General features: G+C 39.4%; 1 protein-coding gene across 2 annotated transcripts in view; it reads right to left on the bottom strand.

Annotated features, from left to right (window-relative positions):
• Positions 1-18,460, bottom strand: part of epg5 (ectopic P-granules autophagy protein 5 homolog (C. elegans)) — a 126,414-nt gene that overhangs the window by 35,120 nt on the left and 72,834 nt on the right. For both annotated transcript variants that reach the window (XM_072252453.1, XM_072252454.1), the window contains exons 28-34: positions 17,829-17,971; positions 14,696-14,852; positions 11,266-11,460; positions 9,370-9,583; positions 8,014-8,150; positions 6,449-6,656; positions 4,780-4,855 (exon numbers count right to left, since the gene is read on the bottom strand). In XM_072252453.1, coding sequence (XP_072108554.1) covers positions 4,780-4,855; positions 6,449-6,656; positions 8,014-8,150; positions 9,370-9,583; positions 11,266-11,460; positions 14,696-14,852; positions 17,829-17,971 — 1,130 coding nt within the window. The remainder of the gene's footprint in view (positions 1-4,779; positions 4,856-6,448; positions 6,657-8,013; positions 8,151-9,369; positions 9,584-11,265; positions 11,461-14,695; positions 14,853-17,828; positions 17,972-18,460) is intronic.

Raw genomic sequence — 18,460 nt, 5'->3', positions numbered from 1 at the left:
AACCTGTGTCAGCCAACTAGCGGGAGTATTCAAGGACATATTCAACCTCTCACTGCACGGGAGGTGGTTCCCACTTGCTTCAAAAAGGCAATTATTCTAAGAAGAATAATGTGGGCTGCCTTAATGACTATCGCCTGGTAGCACTCACATTAACAGTGATTAAATGCTTTGAGACATTGGTCATGACTAGATTGAACTCCTGCCTCAGCAAGGACCTGGACCCATTGCAATTTGCCTATCACCACAACAGGTTAACGGCAGACACATTCTCAATGGCTCTCCATACGGCTTTAAACCGCCTGGACAACAGAAACACCCATGTCAGGATGCTGTTCATAGACTATAGTTTAGTATTTAATACCATCATTCCCACAATCCTGATTGAGAAGTTGCAGAACCTGGGTCTCTGTACTTCCCTCTGTAATTGGATCTTCAACTTCCTAACCGGACGACCACAGTCTGTGTGGATTGGTGACAAAATATCCTCCTCACTGATGGTCAATGCTGGTGCACCTCAGGGGTGTGTGCTTAGCCCACCGCTCTGCTCTCTATATACACATGACTGTGTGGCTAGGCATAGCTCAAATACCATCTATAAATTTGCTGATGATGCAACCATCTCAGGTGGTGATGAGAGGGCATACAGGAGTGAGATATGCCAACTAGTGGAGTGGTGCCGTAGCAATAACCTGGCACTCAATGTCAGTAAGACGAAAGAGCTGATTGTGGACTTCAGGAAGGGCAAGATGAAGGAACACATACAAATCCTCATCGGGGGATCAGAATTGGAGAGAGTGAGCAGCTTCAAGTTCCTGGGTGTCAAGATCTCTGAGGATCTTGGTCCCAACATATTGATGTAGTTATAAAGAAGGCAAGACAGCAGCTATACTTTGTTAGGAGCTTGAAGAGAATTGGCAGGTCAATAAATACATTCAAAAACTTCTATAGTTGTACCGTGGAGAGCATTCTGACAGGCTGCATCACTGTCTGGTATGGAGGGGCTACTGCACAGGACTGAAAGAAGCTGCAGAAGGTTTTAAATCTAGTCAGCTCTATCTTGGGTACTAGCCTACAAAGTAAATACAAAATACTCTGCAGATGCTGGGGTCAAAGCAACACTCACAACATGCTGGAGGAACTCAGCAGGTTGGGCAGCATCTGTGGAAACGATCAGTCACCGTTTCGGGTGACGAAGGGTTCCGGCCCGAAACGTTGACTGATCGTCTCCACGGATGCTGCCTGACCTGCTGAGTTCCTCCAACGTGTTGTGAGCCTACAAAGTACCCAAGACATCTTTAGAGAGCGGTGTCTCAGGAAGGCAGTGTCCATTATCAAGGACCTCTAGCACTCAGGGCATGCCCTTTTCTCACTGTTACCATCAGGTAGGAGGTACAGAAGCCTGAAGGCACACACTCAGTGATTCAGAAACAGCTTTTTCCCCCCTGCCATCTGATTCCTAAATGGATATTGAATCTTTGGGCACTACCTCACTTTTTAAAAAAAAATTAAAAAAATTTTTAAAAGCAGTATTTCTGCTTTTGCATGATTTTTTAAAATCTATTCAATATACATAATTGATTTACTTATTTGTTATTATTTTTATTTTATTTATTATCTTTTTCTCGGCTAGGTTATGTATTGCATTGAACTGCTGCTGTTAAGTTAACAAATTTCACGTCACATGCCAGTGATAATAAACCTGATTCTGATTCTGAATAGTACTTGCTACAGCTGATCCAAGACAGTGGAAAAATGTTAATAGGGAAAGCAGCAGAAACTTATGCAGCTAATGCAAATAAATCAATTTATTATTCCATGAATGAAATCAAAGGAGTTGCAAAATACTGGAGGAGCTCTACAGGTCATGCAGCATTTATAGAGGGAAATTAAAGGAGTTGCATCATTAGTTATTGGAAGATGCATTAAAATATGCATTAAAGGAATGTTAATAATATAGCAAAAATGTCAAAGTGAAGTTAAATTTCAAGATCAACCTTCTAATGTTGGGTAGAATACTGAAGAGAGCTCTCCATAATTGCAGACATCCCACCCCTCCCGGAATTTCTGGGAGTCTCCCGCATATTGATAGCGGCTCCCTGCTGCCCGCAATTTATACACAATATCCTGGAAATTGACTTTTTTTTAGAACGAGCAAGAGAGAGAGCTTGAGAGCGAAAGAGAGAGCAAGAGGGAGCACAAGAGAGCACATGCGCGCCATGGCAGAGTATTCCAAAAATAGTAAATATAAAACGTACGTCACCCCAGACTACACTAAAGTGTACCCCTGCCTAATAGGGGTCAAAAATAATGACAGTGTTGCTCACTACACTGTTTGCAACAGTGACGTTTCTATTGTCCATGGTGGGTTAAGACTGTAAAAGACATGTTGAGGTGAGTTTAACAGGTGTCATTCGTTCATTAGCATAGCTAAGGAGCTACTCTATTGCAGACATCCCACCTCTCCCGGAAGTTCCGGAATTCTCCCGCAAATTGATGGTGCTACCTCCCTGAAATGAGTTTTTGCAGGGTGGGATGTCTGTTATTGTAACTTGCCTGCTTCAAGACTGTGTTTAAGCTGGCCCATCCCTTACATGTGCAGCTGTGCTTTTCCTCAGGCTGCACCTGGAGTATCCGTGTAGGCCCATTTTGGAGCCTCACTACCAGGCTACATGGCAAAATGAAGCAATGATTGAACAGCAACAAGGCAGATCCTGAGGTTCCCTTTCAGCTACACTGATGCACTTTTGATAACTTGCTGCTGACAAAAACTACTTCTATACATCTTTGCCAGAGACATTTAAAAATAAAAAATGATTAAAAATAATATTTATGTTAAAACACAAGTAATTAAAAATTATTAAAAACAGTAAATTTAAAATCAAAATCATTTACTTTGAACTCAACTTTCAGTCAAAATCAGTAAATGAAAAGAGCTGCACTTGCCATGGCTGTTGTAAAGCTGAAGTGTCAGGTGGGAAGTGCAGCAGACTCCTTAGCTCACTGCACAATTGTTCATATTGAATCAATTAGATTCAAATGTTAAATCTAGTTGAAGAATGGGATGTGAGATGCCTTGGTATCTAACCTCCAGCTTTTCTCTGATATCTGCCATGTGCAGATCACAGATGATCAGACCTGTGAAAATCAGCTTGCTGGTGGTTCCTTTCAGAGCTACTGGCAAGGGTAGGTATGTTGCAGCCCATTTCCTAATCCTATAATTTTCCAATTTTCCATCTTTCTGCGAGAAGAACATAACATACTGCATACTGTGGCTCAAATTTCACTGTCAAAATAGAAACCTGAAACTTATAAAGCTTGATGAATGATGAATTTGAAAATGAATCCGGCCTTTAACGATCAGAGGACTTAACAAAAAAAGCATGCACTTAGAGGTAATATTATATTTTGATCAAGATTTCCTTTATGTATTGTTATGAATGATGCCCCAAATTAATTTATATCTTAACTCTAGGAAAGTAATTTATTCTAATTGATATAAAAATCTCCATAAATGCAAAAAAAAATTGCTATGTTTTGTATTTTCACAGACATAAACATTTAGAACATAAGACTGTAATACAAAGGAGTAGAATTAGGCCATTCAGCCCATCTAGTCTGTTTCATTATTCCATCATGGCTGATTTATTAAACCACTCAACCCCCTTCTCCTGCCTTTTTCCCATAACCCTTGTTGGCCTGACTAATTAAGAACCCATCAAACTCCCCTTTAAATACACCCAAAGACAGCCTCCACAATGTCTGTAGCAATTAATTCCACAGACTCATCAGCCTCCGGCTAAAGAAATTTACCTTCATCTCTGTTTGGAAGAGATGGTCTTGTAATTTGAAGCTGTGTCTTCTGGTCCTAGACTCCCCCATCATTGGAAACATCCTCTTCATCTAGGCCTTTCAATATTCGATAGCTTTCAATAAGATCCCCCCCTTCATTCTTCTAAACTCCAGCAAGTACAGGCCCAGAGCTATCAATCACTCCTCGTACATCAAACCTTTCAATCCAGGATCATTCTTGTTAACCTCCTCTAAACTCTCTCTAATGCCAGCACATCTTCTTTTTTTTTTAAGATTAGGGGCCCAAAACTGCTCACAACACTCCAAGTGAGGCCTGACCAATGCTTTATAAATACTCAGCTTTACACCCTTGCTTTTATATGCTAGTCCTCTCAAAATGAACGCTAACATTACATTCACCTTCCTTACTGCCTACTCAATTCCCAAGTCCCTTTGCACCCCTAATTACTGAATTTTCTCCCATTTAGAAAATAGTCTATGCTTTTATTCCTACTGCTAAAGTGCATAACACATACTTCCCTACACTGTCTGCCACTTTTTTGTCCATTATCCTAATCTGTCCAAGTCCTTCTGCACACTCCCTGCTTTCTCAACACCACCTGCCCTTTCACTTATTTTTTGCGTTGTCCACAGGCTTGGCCTCAAAGCCATCAATTCCAGTATCCAAATCATTAACATATAATATGAAAAACCTTGTCCCAACACCAAACCCCTCAGAACACCACTAGTCAATGGTAGGCAACTGGAAAAAGCTCCACTTATTCCGACTCTGTCTCCTGCCAGTCAGCTAATCTTCTATCCATGCTGGTATCTTTACAGTAATACCATGGGCGGGCTTTTATTTTGCTTAGCAGCCCCATGTGTGTATACACATATTTACGATCTTGCAAGATTTTCTTAATCAAAATGCAATGCAAATTCAAACTTTTGTTCAGTCTTGTATTTTACAATTAAGCACAAAGTAGTTACCTTCCTTTTTCTGTATTTAGTATGATTAGCCATGGTTTGAAAAGTTGCACCAATTTTGCATAAAGTAACTGCAAACCTATAATGAAATGTCAAATCATTAAAAAATATTGAAAAATCTAAAGATATACAATAAAATAGAATGTGCTTTTGTCTTGCACTCAAGGACCATGCTTAGATATCAAAGAAATGCCTGAGATACTGTTACAGAGGCTGTATATAACCACCACTGAAACATTGGACATTAATGTCTCAAACAAGAGAAAATCTACAGATGCTGGAAATCTGAGCAACACACATAAAATGCTGCACAAACTCAGCAGGCCTGGCAGCAGCACCTATGGAAAAAAAAGCACAGTCGACGTTTCGAGCCGAAACCATTTGGCAGGACTCAGTTAACGTCATTAATGGCTGTCATTTTGGATTCTTCTGGTGGAACTGGAAAACTTTCATCATTACGCAAACACGAGGAAATCTGCAGATGCTGGAAATTCAAGCAACACACATCACGACGAAGGGTCTCGGCTCGAAACGTCGACTGTACCTCTTCCTAGAGATGCGGCCTGGCCTGCTGCGTTCACCAGCAACTTTGATCATTAATCTACTTTTGGCAAAAGTTTAAAGATAAAATGTGATTGTCCTGTGCAAGAAAATCATCAGGCATTGTTTAACACTTTCATGGAGAGAAAACGGCATATTTGGCTTTTAAAGTCCCTTTAAATTTGACATTGAGGGACAGTAAAGGAAAAAAATTCTAAGACTGTGAACTTATTGTGTGTAATGAATGCATAATGGCTCACAGAGCAGCCAGTGAAGAATTAAAACTGAATGTTACACGAGCTTAAGCGCAGAATAGATTTACTTAGAAATACAGCGCGGAATAGACCCCTTTGGCTCTTTGAACCATGCTGCCCAGCAACCCCTGACAACCCCGATTTAACCCTAACTCAATCACAATGATTTACAATGAAAAATTAGCCTACACCTGTGGGAGGAAACCTACGCACCTGGAGAAAATTCACATATTCCACAGGGAGGATGCACAGAGGATGGCGGGATTGAAATCTGAACTCCGAGCCCTGAGCTGTAATAGTGGCATGCTAAACGCTAGACCACTGTGATGGTTAGCGCAACACTATTAGACCTCAGGGCATATATTATTGGTAGCGAATGTGATGTGTTATGTTAGTCCTAGTTGGAGATTGTTTCAAATGTAACTAGTACTACAAGACTGAAGCAACTGAATAGAAAGCCTATATTGAAACATCATGTATTTGGGAAGATGTTAAATGATTACACTTCAAAATAACATGCAAGTGCAGTTATCAGGCCATCCATTTGTAAGTCCTGCCGAAGGGTTTTGGTCTTAAACATCGATTGTACTCTTTTCCTAGATGCTGCCTGGCTTGCTGAGTTCCTCCAGCATTTTGTATGTGTTGCTTGGGTTTCCAGCAACTGCAGATTTTCACTTGTTTGTGATCCATTAGTGAGAGTTTGATTTGAATTTGCTCAAATTAAGAGTCGGGGAAATTAAACACAAAGATTCAACAGGAATGATATTGATGAAATCTGGCTGAATTATTACATTTCTTCATCTAATGTGATCAAGCAATGTACAAACGTTTGTAGAATTTATAAATCTGTACTTGATAATATTTTCTTTAAATAATACCTGTTGCATTTTTGTTACTGGCTGCAGGTTCTTGGGTCAATTTGGAGACCTCAGAATCAATAAAAGATGTAGCAAGGAACATCCAGAATTTCTTCACTTCATTCATATATGGAGTCCACTTTGAAAATAGACCAAAGCTTCTTAAATCTGTTTTTGAAAGGCGCAATTTGTGCAAGAAATCAGACAGCCACTGTATTGTCTCCTGTACCTATTAGATGAAACAAAATTCAAATCATTTTATGATCATATTGTGCATTTTTCTCAACATTTTTAAATAGGGTGTGGGAGTGAGAAGACAACTTCATAAATATGAGCCTGGAATTGAGATTCCTTTCTCACACTTAATATGCTACAAATCAATCTGATTTTGGCAGGCAAACCCCTAATTTCTCACCAATTTTTGCATTTCTTCAACTTACTTTCAGACTCTTATTCCATACTTCAGCCCCATATCCAGACGATTCAGTCTATGTTCAAATCTGTACATGCGTACTAATACTACTGCTTGGGAGTACATGTAAAACTGTGTGGAAATTGAGCCATGGCAAACTATTTTCCCATCCCTGATTATGTACTGGACACTCAAACTCACAGGTTTGTTATTTTATTCTCATTAATTTCATGTAATAAAGAATTGCAGACATTGATTTTGTTTTCACCATTTATATTTCCTATAGAGTGGTCTGTTTTTAAAAAACAAGGTCCTTTATGGCCCTAATTCCACCCCCCCACCAGTGGTCACATTCTTACCCCACCCATACCTGAATATCCTAAACTTGGCGCCTACCCTCAAGATTGTCTCTTGCCCATTTCAAAAAACTCCTAAATTCACTTCACGAGGTGCTCGACCCTTTAAAAGCGGGAGAAAATGGAGTGAAGAGTAACATTTCTTGTCATGCTTACTCCTCCTTGCACAACAGAACATTTGTACTGAGGGTCTTGCATCTTATCTTGACAACATTTTATTGTATGCAAAATAGTGATGCAGTACAAGTGGGGCAAGGGAAAAAGACAGAAATGAGAAAGTAGTTAGGGCTTGATTGACAAATGAAAGAAACTCAAGAGCTAAACACAATATATTTAGCTAAGAAAAAGAAATTCAAATGAAAAATGTGCAAGGTAAATGGGAGAGAATTATGTTGATTTTGGAATAAAATTTAGATAGATAGATACTTTATTGATCCCAAAGGAAATTCCAGTGCCACAGTAGCATTACAAGTGCACAGATATATAAATATCAGAAGAGAAGTAAGAAAAAATAAAAAAAAAGTTACCTCAAACAGTCTAACAGGAGGGGATCATCACTTCCCTGGCTATAGGTTGACTCATTAAAGAGCCTAATGGCCGAGGGTAAGAATGGCCTCATTTTGCGCTCTTAGGAGCAGCACAGTTGTCCTAGTCTATTACTAAAACTCCTCCTCTGTTCAGAGGAGGTGGCATGCTGAGGGTGAGAAATATTGTCCAGAATTGCCAGGATTTTCCACAGAATTTAATACAGAAGCCCCAGAAACAAATGATTAGACACAAATTATTTCCTGTGCTAGAATTGGCAGATCATGCATTACCTGCTGAAATGACAGAGTGATCTTTTGACTATCTACAGATCTCATTATTCTGGGCTCACGTTCAACCTCAGAGGTACAACTTAAGGTTTTCAAAGTATTCTTCCAACAATCTGGATTCAACTTTTGTTCTGAAGAACCTTATTCAAAAAAACAAGAGTAAACATAATATTTTTTGCAAGATCTCTTCCAATTTATAAATACAAAAAAAAATTAGATGATGAAAATCTGAAAAAAAGATTGCTGAAAATACTCAGCAGGGCAAGTAGCCTCTGTAAAGGGAGAAGCCAAAATAACATCAATTATCAATATTTTCAACTTTTTTGTAATTTTAGCTTACCATTACTACACTTTAATTACCCTTTTTACATCCATCACATGCTATCACTGATGCAAAAAACAAATGTGGGCTAGAAGACCAAACTGAAACTACAACCTCAAATTTCATCTCTAATTAGTTTTCACTAATACCAGATGTTAACTTTATTATATGTTTATAGTTCATCTTGAAAGAAATTGGTCCAAAAAAGAGTAACTGTTCTGTGTAATTGGATGGTTGTTACAGAGGTTTCCTTCAGAAATCTGAAGGAGAGAAAAGATAAGAAACAGTTAGGATATAGCTTTTGAATGTAGCATGTTCATGAGTGGTTATGACTATTTAAAACTTTGACAGGACTCAGGCAATACAATACCATGGATAACCATCAGAACAAAAATATTTAAGAGAAATCAGTAATATATGTACAATATTCTATAATTTTCTGGAGCAGCAATGGGTTGAATCTCACTGGCTCTAGGTGATGTCTGAACTAGTAACTATCAGCATTCAGACATCTGAACTGATGTTTGAATGCTTAAACACAGCCTTAAACATAAACCCTGTATGTAAAACAGAATGAGTGGCCGAGTGTAGAATTGTGCTCCAGCATTAGATTTGGTGGCACCAATCGCGAGGCCATAGCCACAATCTCTCAGGCACACCATCGGTCAGAGTTAGTACAGGCTCAGTGGAAGTTCCAAGTCTGAGAATTGAATGGCATAGGGCAGAGTCATTTTCATTTCATTATTTTTCCTTTCATTTAAGATTTTAGTTATCTTTACTCTTTTTTTTTACATGTTTTCAAGTGAAATCAGTCCTCTGTGTCTAGCTTTGTTTATAAGGCCTAGAAAAAAACTTTCATTGAGGTGGACCTACTGCAACAATATCCAGCTCACCTGGGCAGCAAAAACTTGGTGTACAAATAATTCAGTCGACAAATATATCTTATGTTTAAGTAGTAAACAGGATAAGCAAACATCAATCATTCAAATTGCACATTAAAACATTGATTACAATTTCAATGTATATGAACATCTTACTTTGCATCAGAAGTCTGAGAAAGTCACTGTAATGATCCGGGAATTGATACTGCAAAACGTACATCCAGTGTTTACACAGAACATTAAAAGCCATTTGAATTTCTTCCTCTGGTTGAAGGCCACACATTGTAAGGCCTAAATGGATCAATTCTAATAACTGAGTCCGTTCAGACATAGCTGGCTTAGTGGAATTCAACCACAACATAATGTCAAACTGCAAAATAAAAATGAAAAGCAACATTCATCTGGAACAATCTTGTAGATTCCTCATTCTTTACTGTCATAACCCACAAGTGGTTGCATATGACAACCATTCCAGTCAATATTTATGGGCAAAACATGAATTAGGTATACAGTTAGCATTGCACATCATGGGAAAATCAACACTTCCAAACTCTTCATGTTCAGAAATAACGATTTGTATACAACCTTCATTCTTGTGGGTCAAAATCCAATAACTTCATTGTGACATCTTTGTGTGAGTAGCAGCATGACAAGGACCGCAGATGTTTAATGAGAGGGATAGAAATTTGGGATTTTGCAACATAGACCAGATGAGAACAATTACTTTTCCCATCAAAGAAAGCAAAAACAAATTATAAACACAAGTAGTTCTGCAAATGCTGGAAATCCCGAGTAATACACAGAAAATGCTGGAGGAACTCAACAGGTCAGGCAGCATCAATACAAAGGAATAAGGAGCAACGTTTTGGGCTGAGATTCTATCAGAACTGGAAAGGAAGGGGGAAGAAGACAAAATAAGAAGGGGGGAAGGAAGTAGTATAAGCTAGAGGGCGATATGTGAAGCCACGTGAGGGGGAAGTTAAGACGGTGGGGGAGGAGGAATGAAGTGAGAAGCCAGGAAGGTGATAGGTGGGAAAGGTAGAGGGCTGAAGAAGGCGGCATTCAAAACAAATTGCAACTGGCAAGAGAACTAAATGTTATTTAAACAGAGAAAACTACCACATGAAGGAATTTGGGAGCTCTTATGTAAAAAGCTAGCACATAAGTTCGTAGACATTGGGGAAAGCTACAGAATGTTGGCCTTGATTTGAAGGGGGTTGGAGCATAAACATATACATATCTTCTTACAAAAGTAAAATAGCACAAACAAAACCACATCAGTAGAATGATTGCAGGTATGCTGGAAATAGTTATACATGTTTGAACTCTCATTGGAGGTAAGAAGAACAGGAGGCAATCTTATTGAAAGATATACCATTATTACAGGGATAGATAGGGTAAAGGAATTGTATTTCTTCCCTCATGGGAAAATCCAGAACTATAGTGTATAGTCTCAGAAAAAAAAGATGCTCAGTTTAGACTGACACAAAGTTGGAAGATCCAAAGAGAGTCTCTTTATTTAAGACTGAAATGCTAGATTTCTAATCATAAGGAATGTTGGGCAGCATCTGTGGAAAGAGAAATAAGTTTACTGTCCGAGACAATTTCCAACTGCTGAAAAATTAACTGTTTCTCTTTTTACATCTTCTGCTTCTCTTCCTGAATTGTTTCCAGCATTTTCTGTTTTTATTTCAGATTTTCAGCATATGCAATTTTTTTGAATTTTCATTTGATGAACATAGAATGGCGTTGTAGGTTCGAGGGGCAGGAGAAACCTCCTCCTGTTTCAATCTCTTTTGCTCTTATTGTTCTAATCAAATCCATCCATCTCTGCAGTATGTATCATCAACAAGGGGTACCTCAGCAACCTCTTGCAGTTACATTGACAGCACTCACCTTTTCTCTGATTTCTATGACTGAGTTGATTTGAGTTTCTATGACTGAATTTGAGTTTCTTAATCTCAATACAAATATGGATTCAATGACAAACCAGATTATAGCTGGATTATTAATAAGAATAACTTTACTGTAGCAAAAACAGAAAATAAATACCTTTGTTAATAACATAAAGATGACATCACCATTGTCAGTGTGGAGGAACTTTACAACTTTGCTGTAAAGATTGACAAATTCATCTGGCGAGATATTTGGTGTGAAGTATGGTGACAAAAGATTGCAGAGTCTTCTATTCCCAAGAACTTTTTCCAATATAGTTTTGCTTTCTGTTTTAGCACAGCCAAGAAAAACCTAAATCATGGATAGAGAAAATATTCAATATTAGAGTTAATTTTTAACTGTTCAAAAGTCTGCTATTTTATTGCTTTAATGTAATGGAGAAAAATGCATTATAATAATTGAAAGGTTCTTATTTTATTTTTATTTATTTAGAGATACAGCATGGAATAGACCCTTCCAGCCCTTTGAGTGGTACTGCCCAGCAAACCCAGCCAACCCCAATTTAATGGCTACCATATCGTGGGGCAATTTACAATGACCTACTTAGGACTGTGGGAGAAAATGGGAGGACCCGAGGAAAACTCACGCGTTCCATGGGGAGAAGGTACAGGCTACTTAGAAAGGAAGCCAGGATTAAGCTCTGAACTCTGACACCCTGAGCTGTAAAAGTGTCATACTAACTTTGATGATATTCTTACAGCATGGCCAACAGCTAGAGTTCAGAGTTCAAAGTTCAATTTTCTACGATTCCATTTAAAACATGGAAGTTCCAATAACATGTACAGTATTCAACATTAACCTACAAACAGTCATGATTTCACTGATTTTAACTATGTTGAATATTCACTTCCTTAGCCAGTGTTTTGCTCATGTTTTGCAAAGCCCACTTTCTAAACACAGCAGCTGCCACTTGTAAGATCAGACAGTTGTAAGTAAACTTGCAACTAGTGTGTCTTTGTTTAGTTTCTGGTTGAAAACAGCAGTCTTCAGTTCTTAAAATGTAAATTGAAAGCAGGAATCAGCTTGAAGTTAGAAACATAACTTTGCTGTTGAAACATAACATAAAATGCTGTTTATAGCTCAGACTTGCTGGCTCATATCACGAGGCTAACTGCTCGGAGAGATGCACTATAAGACGATGGGTTATTTAATTTGGCTTCAAAACGGACAAGCTGACTAAGCTGCTTAGTTCAAGGAAGCTTGAGACTAGATGGATAATATAAATTAGCATATCAATAACTGAACTATTAATGTTGGGAGTCTTATGTACTCAAGGAAGCTAGCTTTTTAGCATTAGTTGAGAACTGTGTCCAAAGCTCTCCACTTCTTTTTGGATTCCAGATCTAACCAGATCCCCTCTACCACCACTCTGTTCCGTCTAGCGGAATGAGTCCTTACTCTTAATAATTTCTCCTTCAGCTCCTCGCACTTCCTCCAAACTAAAGGTTTAGCCATGGGCACCCGTATGGGTCCTAGCTAGGCCTGCCTTTTTGTTGGCTTTGTGGAACAATCTATGTTCCAAACCTATTCTGGTATCTGTCCCCCACTTTTCCTTCGCTACATCGATGACTGTATTGGCACTGCTTCCTGCATGCATGCTGAGCTTGTTGACTTCATTAACTTTGCCTCCAACTTTCACCCTGCCCTCAAGTTTACCTGGTCCATTTCTGACACCTCCCTCCGCTCTCTAGATCTTTCTGTTTCTATCTCTGGAGACAGCTTATCTACTGATGTCTACTATAAACCTACGGACTCTCACAGCTATCTGGACTATTCCTCTTCTCACCCTGTCTCTTGCAAAAATGCCATCCCCTTCTTGCAGTTCCTCTGTCTCCGCCGCATCTGCTCTCAGGATGAGGCTTTTCATTCCAAGACAAAGGAGATGTCCTCCTTTTTTAAAGAAAGGGGCTTCCCTTCCACCACCATCAATTCTGCTAACACATCTCCCCCATTTCATAAACATCTGCTCTCAGTCCATCCTCCCGCCACCCCACTAGGAATAGGGTTCCCCTTGTCCTCACCTATCACCCCACCAGCCACTGGGTCCAACATATAATCCTCCGTAACTTCCGCCACCTCCAACTGGATTCCACCATGAAGCACATCTTTCCCTCCCCCGCTCTGCTTTCCACAGGGATCGCTCCCTACGCGACTCCCTTGTCCATTCATCCCCCCCATCCCTCCCCACCAATCTCTCTCCTGGCACTTATCCTTGTAAGCGGAACAAGTGCTACACATGCCCTTATACTTCCTCCCTCACTACCATTCAGGGCCCCAGACAGTCCTTCCAGGTGAGGCGACACTTCATCTGTGAGTCAGCTGGGGTGATATACTGTGTCTAGTGCTCCCGATGTGGCCTTCTATATATTGGCGAGACCCAACGCAAACTGGGAGATCGTTTCGCTGAACACCTACTCTCTATCCACCAGAGAAAGCAGGATCTTCCAGTGGCCACACATTTTAATTCCACATCCCATTCCCATTCTGATATGTCTATCCACGGCCTCCTCTACTGTCAAGATGAAGCCACACTCAGGTTGGAGGAACAATACCTTATATTCCGTCTGGGTAGCCTCTCCAACCTTATGGCATGAACATTGACTTCTCAAACTTCCGCTAATGCCCCACCTCCCCCTTGTACCCCATCCGTTATTTATTGATATACACACATTCTTTTTCTCTGTCTCCTTTTTCTCCCTCTGTCCCCCTCACTATACCCCTTGCCCATCCTCTGGTTCCCCCCCCTTTTCTTTCTCCCTAGGCCTCCTGTTCCATGATCCTCTCATATCCCTTTTGCCAATCACCTGTCCAGCTCTTGGCTCCATCCCTCCCTCTCCTGTCTTCTCCTATCACTTCCGATCTCCCCCTCCCCCTCTCAAATCTCTTACTAGCTCTTCCTTCAGTTAGTCCTGACGAAGAGTCTCGGCCCGAAACATCGACTGTACCTCTTCCTATAGATGCTGCCTGGCCTGCTGTGTTCACCAGCAACTTTTATGTGTGTTGCTTGAAATTCCAGCATTTGCAGATTTCCTCGTGATTGTGTCTTCAAAATGCTTTTAGATATTTATGTAAAAAGGGTATCAGAAGAAGTATATGCGTGTGAAGTCAGCCAAGCGGCAAAGAAGGGTAAAAAAGAAGGGTGCTGAAAATGAAATAAATCAACCATGCCCAGTCTATAAGAATTCTTTGAACTACAATGTGAAGACAGAGAAAGGGAACAGAATATTAAAGAGAACATGCTAAAAAAAAACTCATCAGTCCAGGCAACATCTGTGGAAAAAGAAATAATTGACATTTTAAGCCTAGGACTTTATCAGAACTGAGAAAGTGTTCAAGATGTGATACATTGACTGATGCTGCCTGACCTGTTGAGATTTCCAACATTTTCTGTTTATACTTCAGATTTTCTGCCTCTGCGGTGTTTTTATTGATTTTCAAACAACACCAAATTGATACCCAAACATAGTTACATTTCGTATTTTCTTGTTTTTGATACATGTAGTATCTAAAGAAAGGATCATCACACCTGCCCAAGGATTTCAATGCATGATGTAAAGAACTGTCTCGTTGGTGGGTGCCGCTGAGTGTCATCACAGACAAAAGAGACAATCTCATAGAACAAGGCAATGCCCACTTTCTGATAACTTTCTGTATGATGGAGCTTGAAGGCATTCACCAAGGCCCTGGAAATAATGACAAGTAAAAATAATGACACTCCAAAGCAATAAATGTTTATTAAAATCCATAAAATGGAACTGATGATGAAAACTTAAAAAACGCTAAATGCTGTTCCTACTGATTGGTTAATTGTTAATGAAAGGAGATACTTGCATGAACATCATTTGAAAAATGAAATAAAAAGATTAAAGGTAAGAATGAGTCACAGAGAAAGAATAGTAGAAACTGAGCTAAAATTTGAAGAGCTGGTACTGATATGTGCTTGAAGTCAAATGGGTTCCTTGCTTACAGAGATTTCTATGATTCTATGTTTGTTCAGAAGTTCCATTTTTCAGATATAGACTGCAGACCTTTTAGTCACATCGCTTAATTATATTTGACCATGAAACCGAATAAATCATCAATGGCAGAGCAATTTCTATTCTGGCATTATTCAGCAATATACAAACGTTTGTACATTGCAAAATTCAATGGAATTTATAATGGTATCAGCAAGGACAGAACTCATGCAGAGCTCCAGATACAGTCTGTCTAACACCAAAACTCAGAAGAGAAGACCATAAGACAAAGGAGCAGAAGTTGACCATTCGGCCCATCGAGTCTGCTCCACCATTTTATCATGAGCTGATCCATTCTCCCATTTAGTCCCACTCCCCCGCCTTCTCACCATAACCTTTGATGCCCTGGCTACTCAGATACCTATCAATCTCTGCCTTAAATACACCCAATGACTTAGCCCCCACTGCCGCCCGGGGCAACAAATTCCACAGATTCACCACCCTCTGGCTAAAAAAATTTCTTCGCATCTCTGTTCTGAATGGGCGCCCTTCAATCCTTAAGTCATGCCCTTTCGTACTAGACTCCCCCACCATGGGAAACAACTTTGCCACATCCATTCTGTCCATGCCTTTCAACATTCAAAATGTTTCTATGAGGTCCCCCCCCCATTCTTCTAAACTCCAAGGAATGCAGTCCAAGAGCGGACAAACATTCCTCATATGTTAACCCCACCTCATTCCTGGAATCATTCTAGTGAATCTTCTCTGAACCCTCTCCAACGTCAGCACATCCTTTCTTAAATAAGGAGCCCAAAACTGCACACAGTACTCCAAGTGAGGTCTTACCAGTGCCTTATACAGCCTCAACATCACATCCCTGCTCCTATACTCTATTCCTCTAGAAATGAATGCCAACATTGCATTTGCCTTCTTCACCACCGACTCAACCTGGAGGATAACCTTAAGTGTGTCCTGCACGAGGACTCCCAAGTCCTGTTGCATCTCAGAACTTTGAATTCTCTCCCCATTTAAATAATAGTCTGCCCATTTATTTCTTCTACCAAAGTGCATGACCATATACTTTCCAACATTGTATTTCATTTGCCACTTCTTTGCCCATTCTCCCAATCTATCCAAGTCTCTCTGTAGACTCTGTTTCCTCAGCACTACTGGCCCCTCCACCTGTCTTCGTATCATCAGCAAACTTAGCCACAAAGCCATCTATTCCATAATCCAAACTGTTGATGTAGAACGTGAAAAGAAGCGGCCCCAACACGGACCCCTGTGGAACACCTCTGGTAACCGGCAGCCAACCAGAATGGGATCCTTTATATTTATTTACTTGACATATACTTGAAAAGCTTTTAGTATCCTCTTTGATATTATTTGCTAGTTTCCTTTCATAGTTCATCTTTTCCCTCTCAATTACCTTCTTAGTTTCCTTTTGTAAGCTTTTAAAAACTTCCCAATCCTCTGTCTTCCCACTAATTTTTGCTTCCTTGTAAGCCCTCTCCTTTGCTTTAACTTTGGCTTTGACTTCTCTTGTCTGCAATGGTTGCATCCTTTTTCCATTCAAAAATTTCTTCTTTTTTGGAATGTATCTGTCTTGCACCTTCCTCACTTCTCGCATAAACTCCAGCCACTGCTGCTCTGCCATCCTTCCCACCAGTGTCCCTTTCCAGTCAACTTTGGCCAGTTCCTCTCTCATGCCACTGTAATTTCCTTTACTCCACTGAAATACTGACACATCAGAAAAGAGAGTGCAGACGCTGGAATCTATAGCATCTCATTTATTACATTAAAACTTTCCTGTTTTATACTCTATACCTCTTGTAAAAAAGGCCAGCATTCTATTATCCTTTCTAATTCCTTGCTGAAACCAGTAAGCTAATTTTTGCGTTTATTTGTGCAACTGATACAAAAATTGGTGTTTTACTAGTAGCGAGTAGGGTACAGAACAGTAAATTGTGTAGAATACTTGTAAACTGAATTTAATCCTGCTAGAGTGGGAGGTGGACACACGATAGGTAGGATGTGTGTGTGCTAGAGTGCAGAGAGGCTTTACCAGGTCATTCCCTGGGATGGAACTTTTCAGTAATGAGGAAAAACTGGAGAGATGGGCTTGTTTTCTTGCAGTGGAAGAAGTTGGGGTGGAATTGACAGAGGTATATAAGATTATGAGGGGACAATGTGGATAATAAAAGAAACTTTTCCCAATAACAAGGAAGTCTAAAACTAGATGGCATAGTTTTTAGATGAGGAGAGAGAGGGTTGGGGAGAATCTGAGGATTTTTTAAAGCCCAGAGGATGGTTACATTCTGAAACACGCAACATGTGAAGGTGGCAGAGGCAGGTACTCTTGCATTTATGAAGTATCTTACTGATAATTTAAGGATGATAGAGATGCTGACCACTTACAGCCATACATTCAAATACTTACTGTGATACAAAACTGTGGTTTGATCATTGAGAGCATTTAAAGAGAAGGTAGCTACCCTTTTGAAAAATTTAAGAAATTAAGGGCTATGGGAACTAGAACAGAAGTAGAAATGACTAATAATTACCATATTGAACGACAGATTAATTTTAAACAAGTACAGAAATCATTAAATGAAAAAAAAATTGTTCCAAGTGTACAAAAACACACCTTTGTGAAGCAAACAAAAATCATTATACACTTTTACTTCTGGAAACACTACTTACGTTATGAAGTTTTCCACATGTACAGCAGCTTCTGCGATATTTTGAGGAGGAGGTTGGGCAACATAGTTTTGCAACTGGCTAATGTCTTTGATCAAAGCTTCAAGCTGTTGGTTCACAGCATTATCCTTGTACAATTTCTTACACTAAAATATGAACAGAAATTAAATGATCAATTTTATTTTTCAAGATAGTTTGCCTAAAATCTTGCATTAATTAATTTTTACATATCAGTAGAATTAGGTAATTAGGTGTAAATATTGCCATTAATATACTATTATACTAATCATAAAGAATTTACAGCAGTGAACTCAGTCCAGTTGGCTCAAGTGATCTATAGCATGTCTGTGTTCATGCCTCTTGTAAGCTACCACTAATTTAATTCATGTAATCCTGTGGTTTTACCTTTCTATTCCTTTCAGCCTCATTTGCTTGCCTTATTGATTATAGAATTGATTATGCAAATGATTGTTGATAACAAAAGTTAATTCTCTAATAGTCAGTCACTGCATCTTTACTGCGTTCATTAATAAATTATATTTTATTTTAAGCTTTCTTGGGGTTCCTTGGGGTCAATATCACAAATGACCTGACCTAAAACTGGTACTCTCCTCCAAATGGAGGCCGATGAAATC

Source organism: Mobula birostris, chromosome 3 (genome assembly GCF_030028105.1).
Source record: "Mobula birostris isolate sMobBir1 chromosome 3, sMobBir1.hap1, whole genome shotgun sequence".
Classification (NCBI taxonomy): Eukaryota; Metazoa; Chordata; class Chondrichthyes; order Myliobatiformes; family Myliobatidae; genus Mobula; species Mobula birostris.
This window is presented reverse-complemented; position numbering and strand designations above follow the sequence as displayed.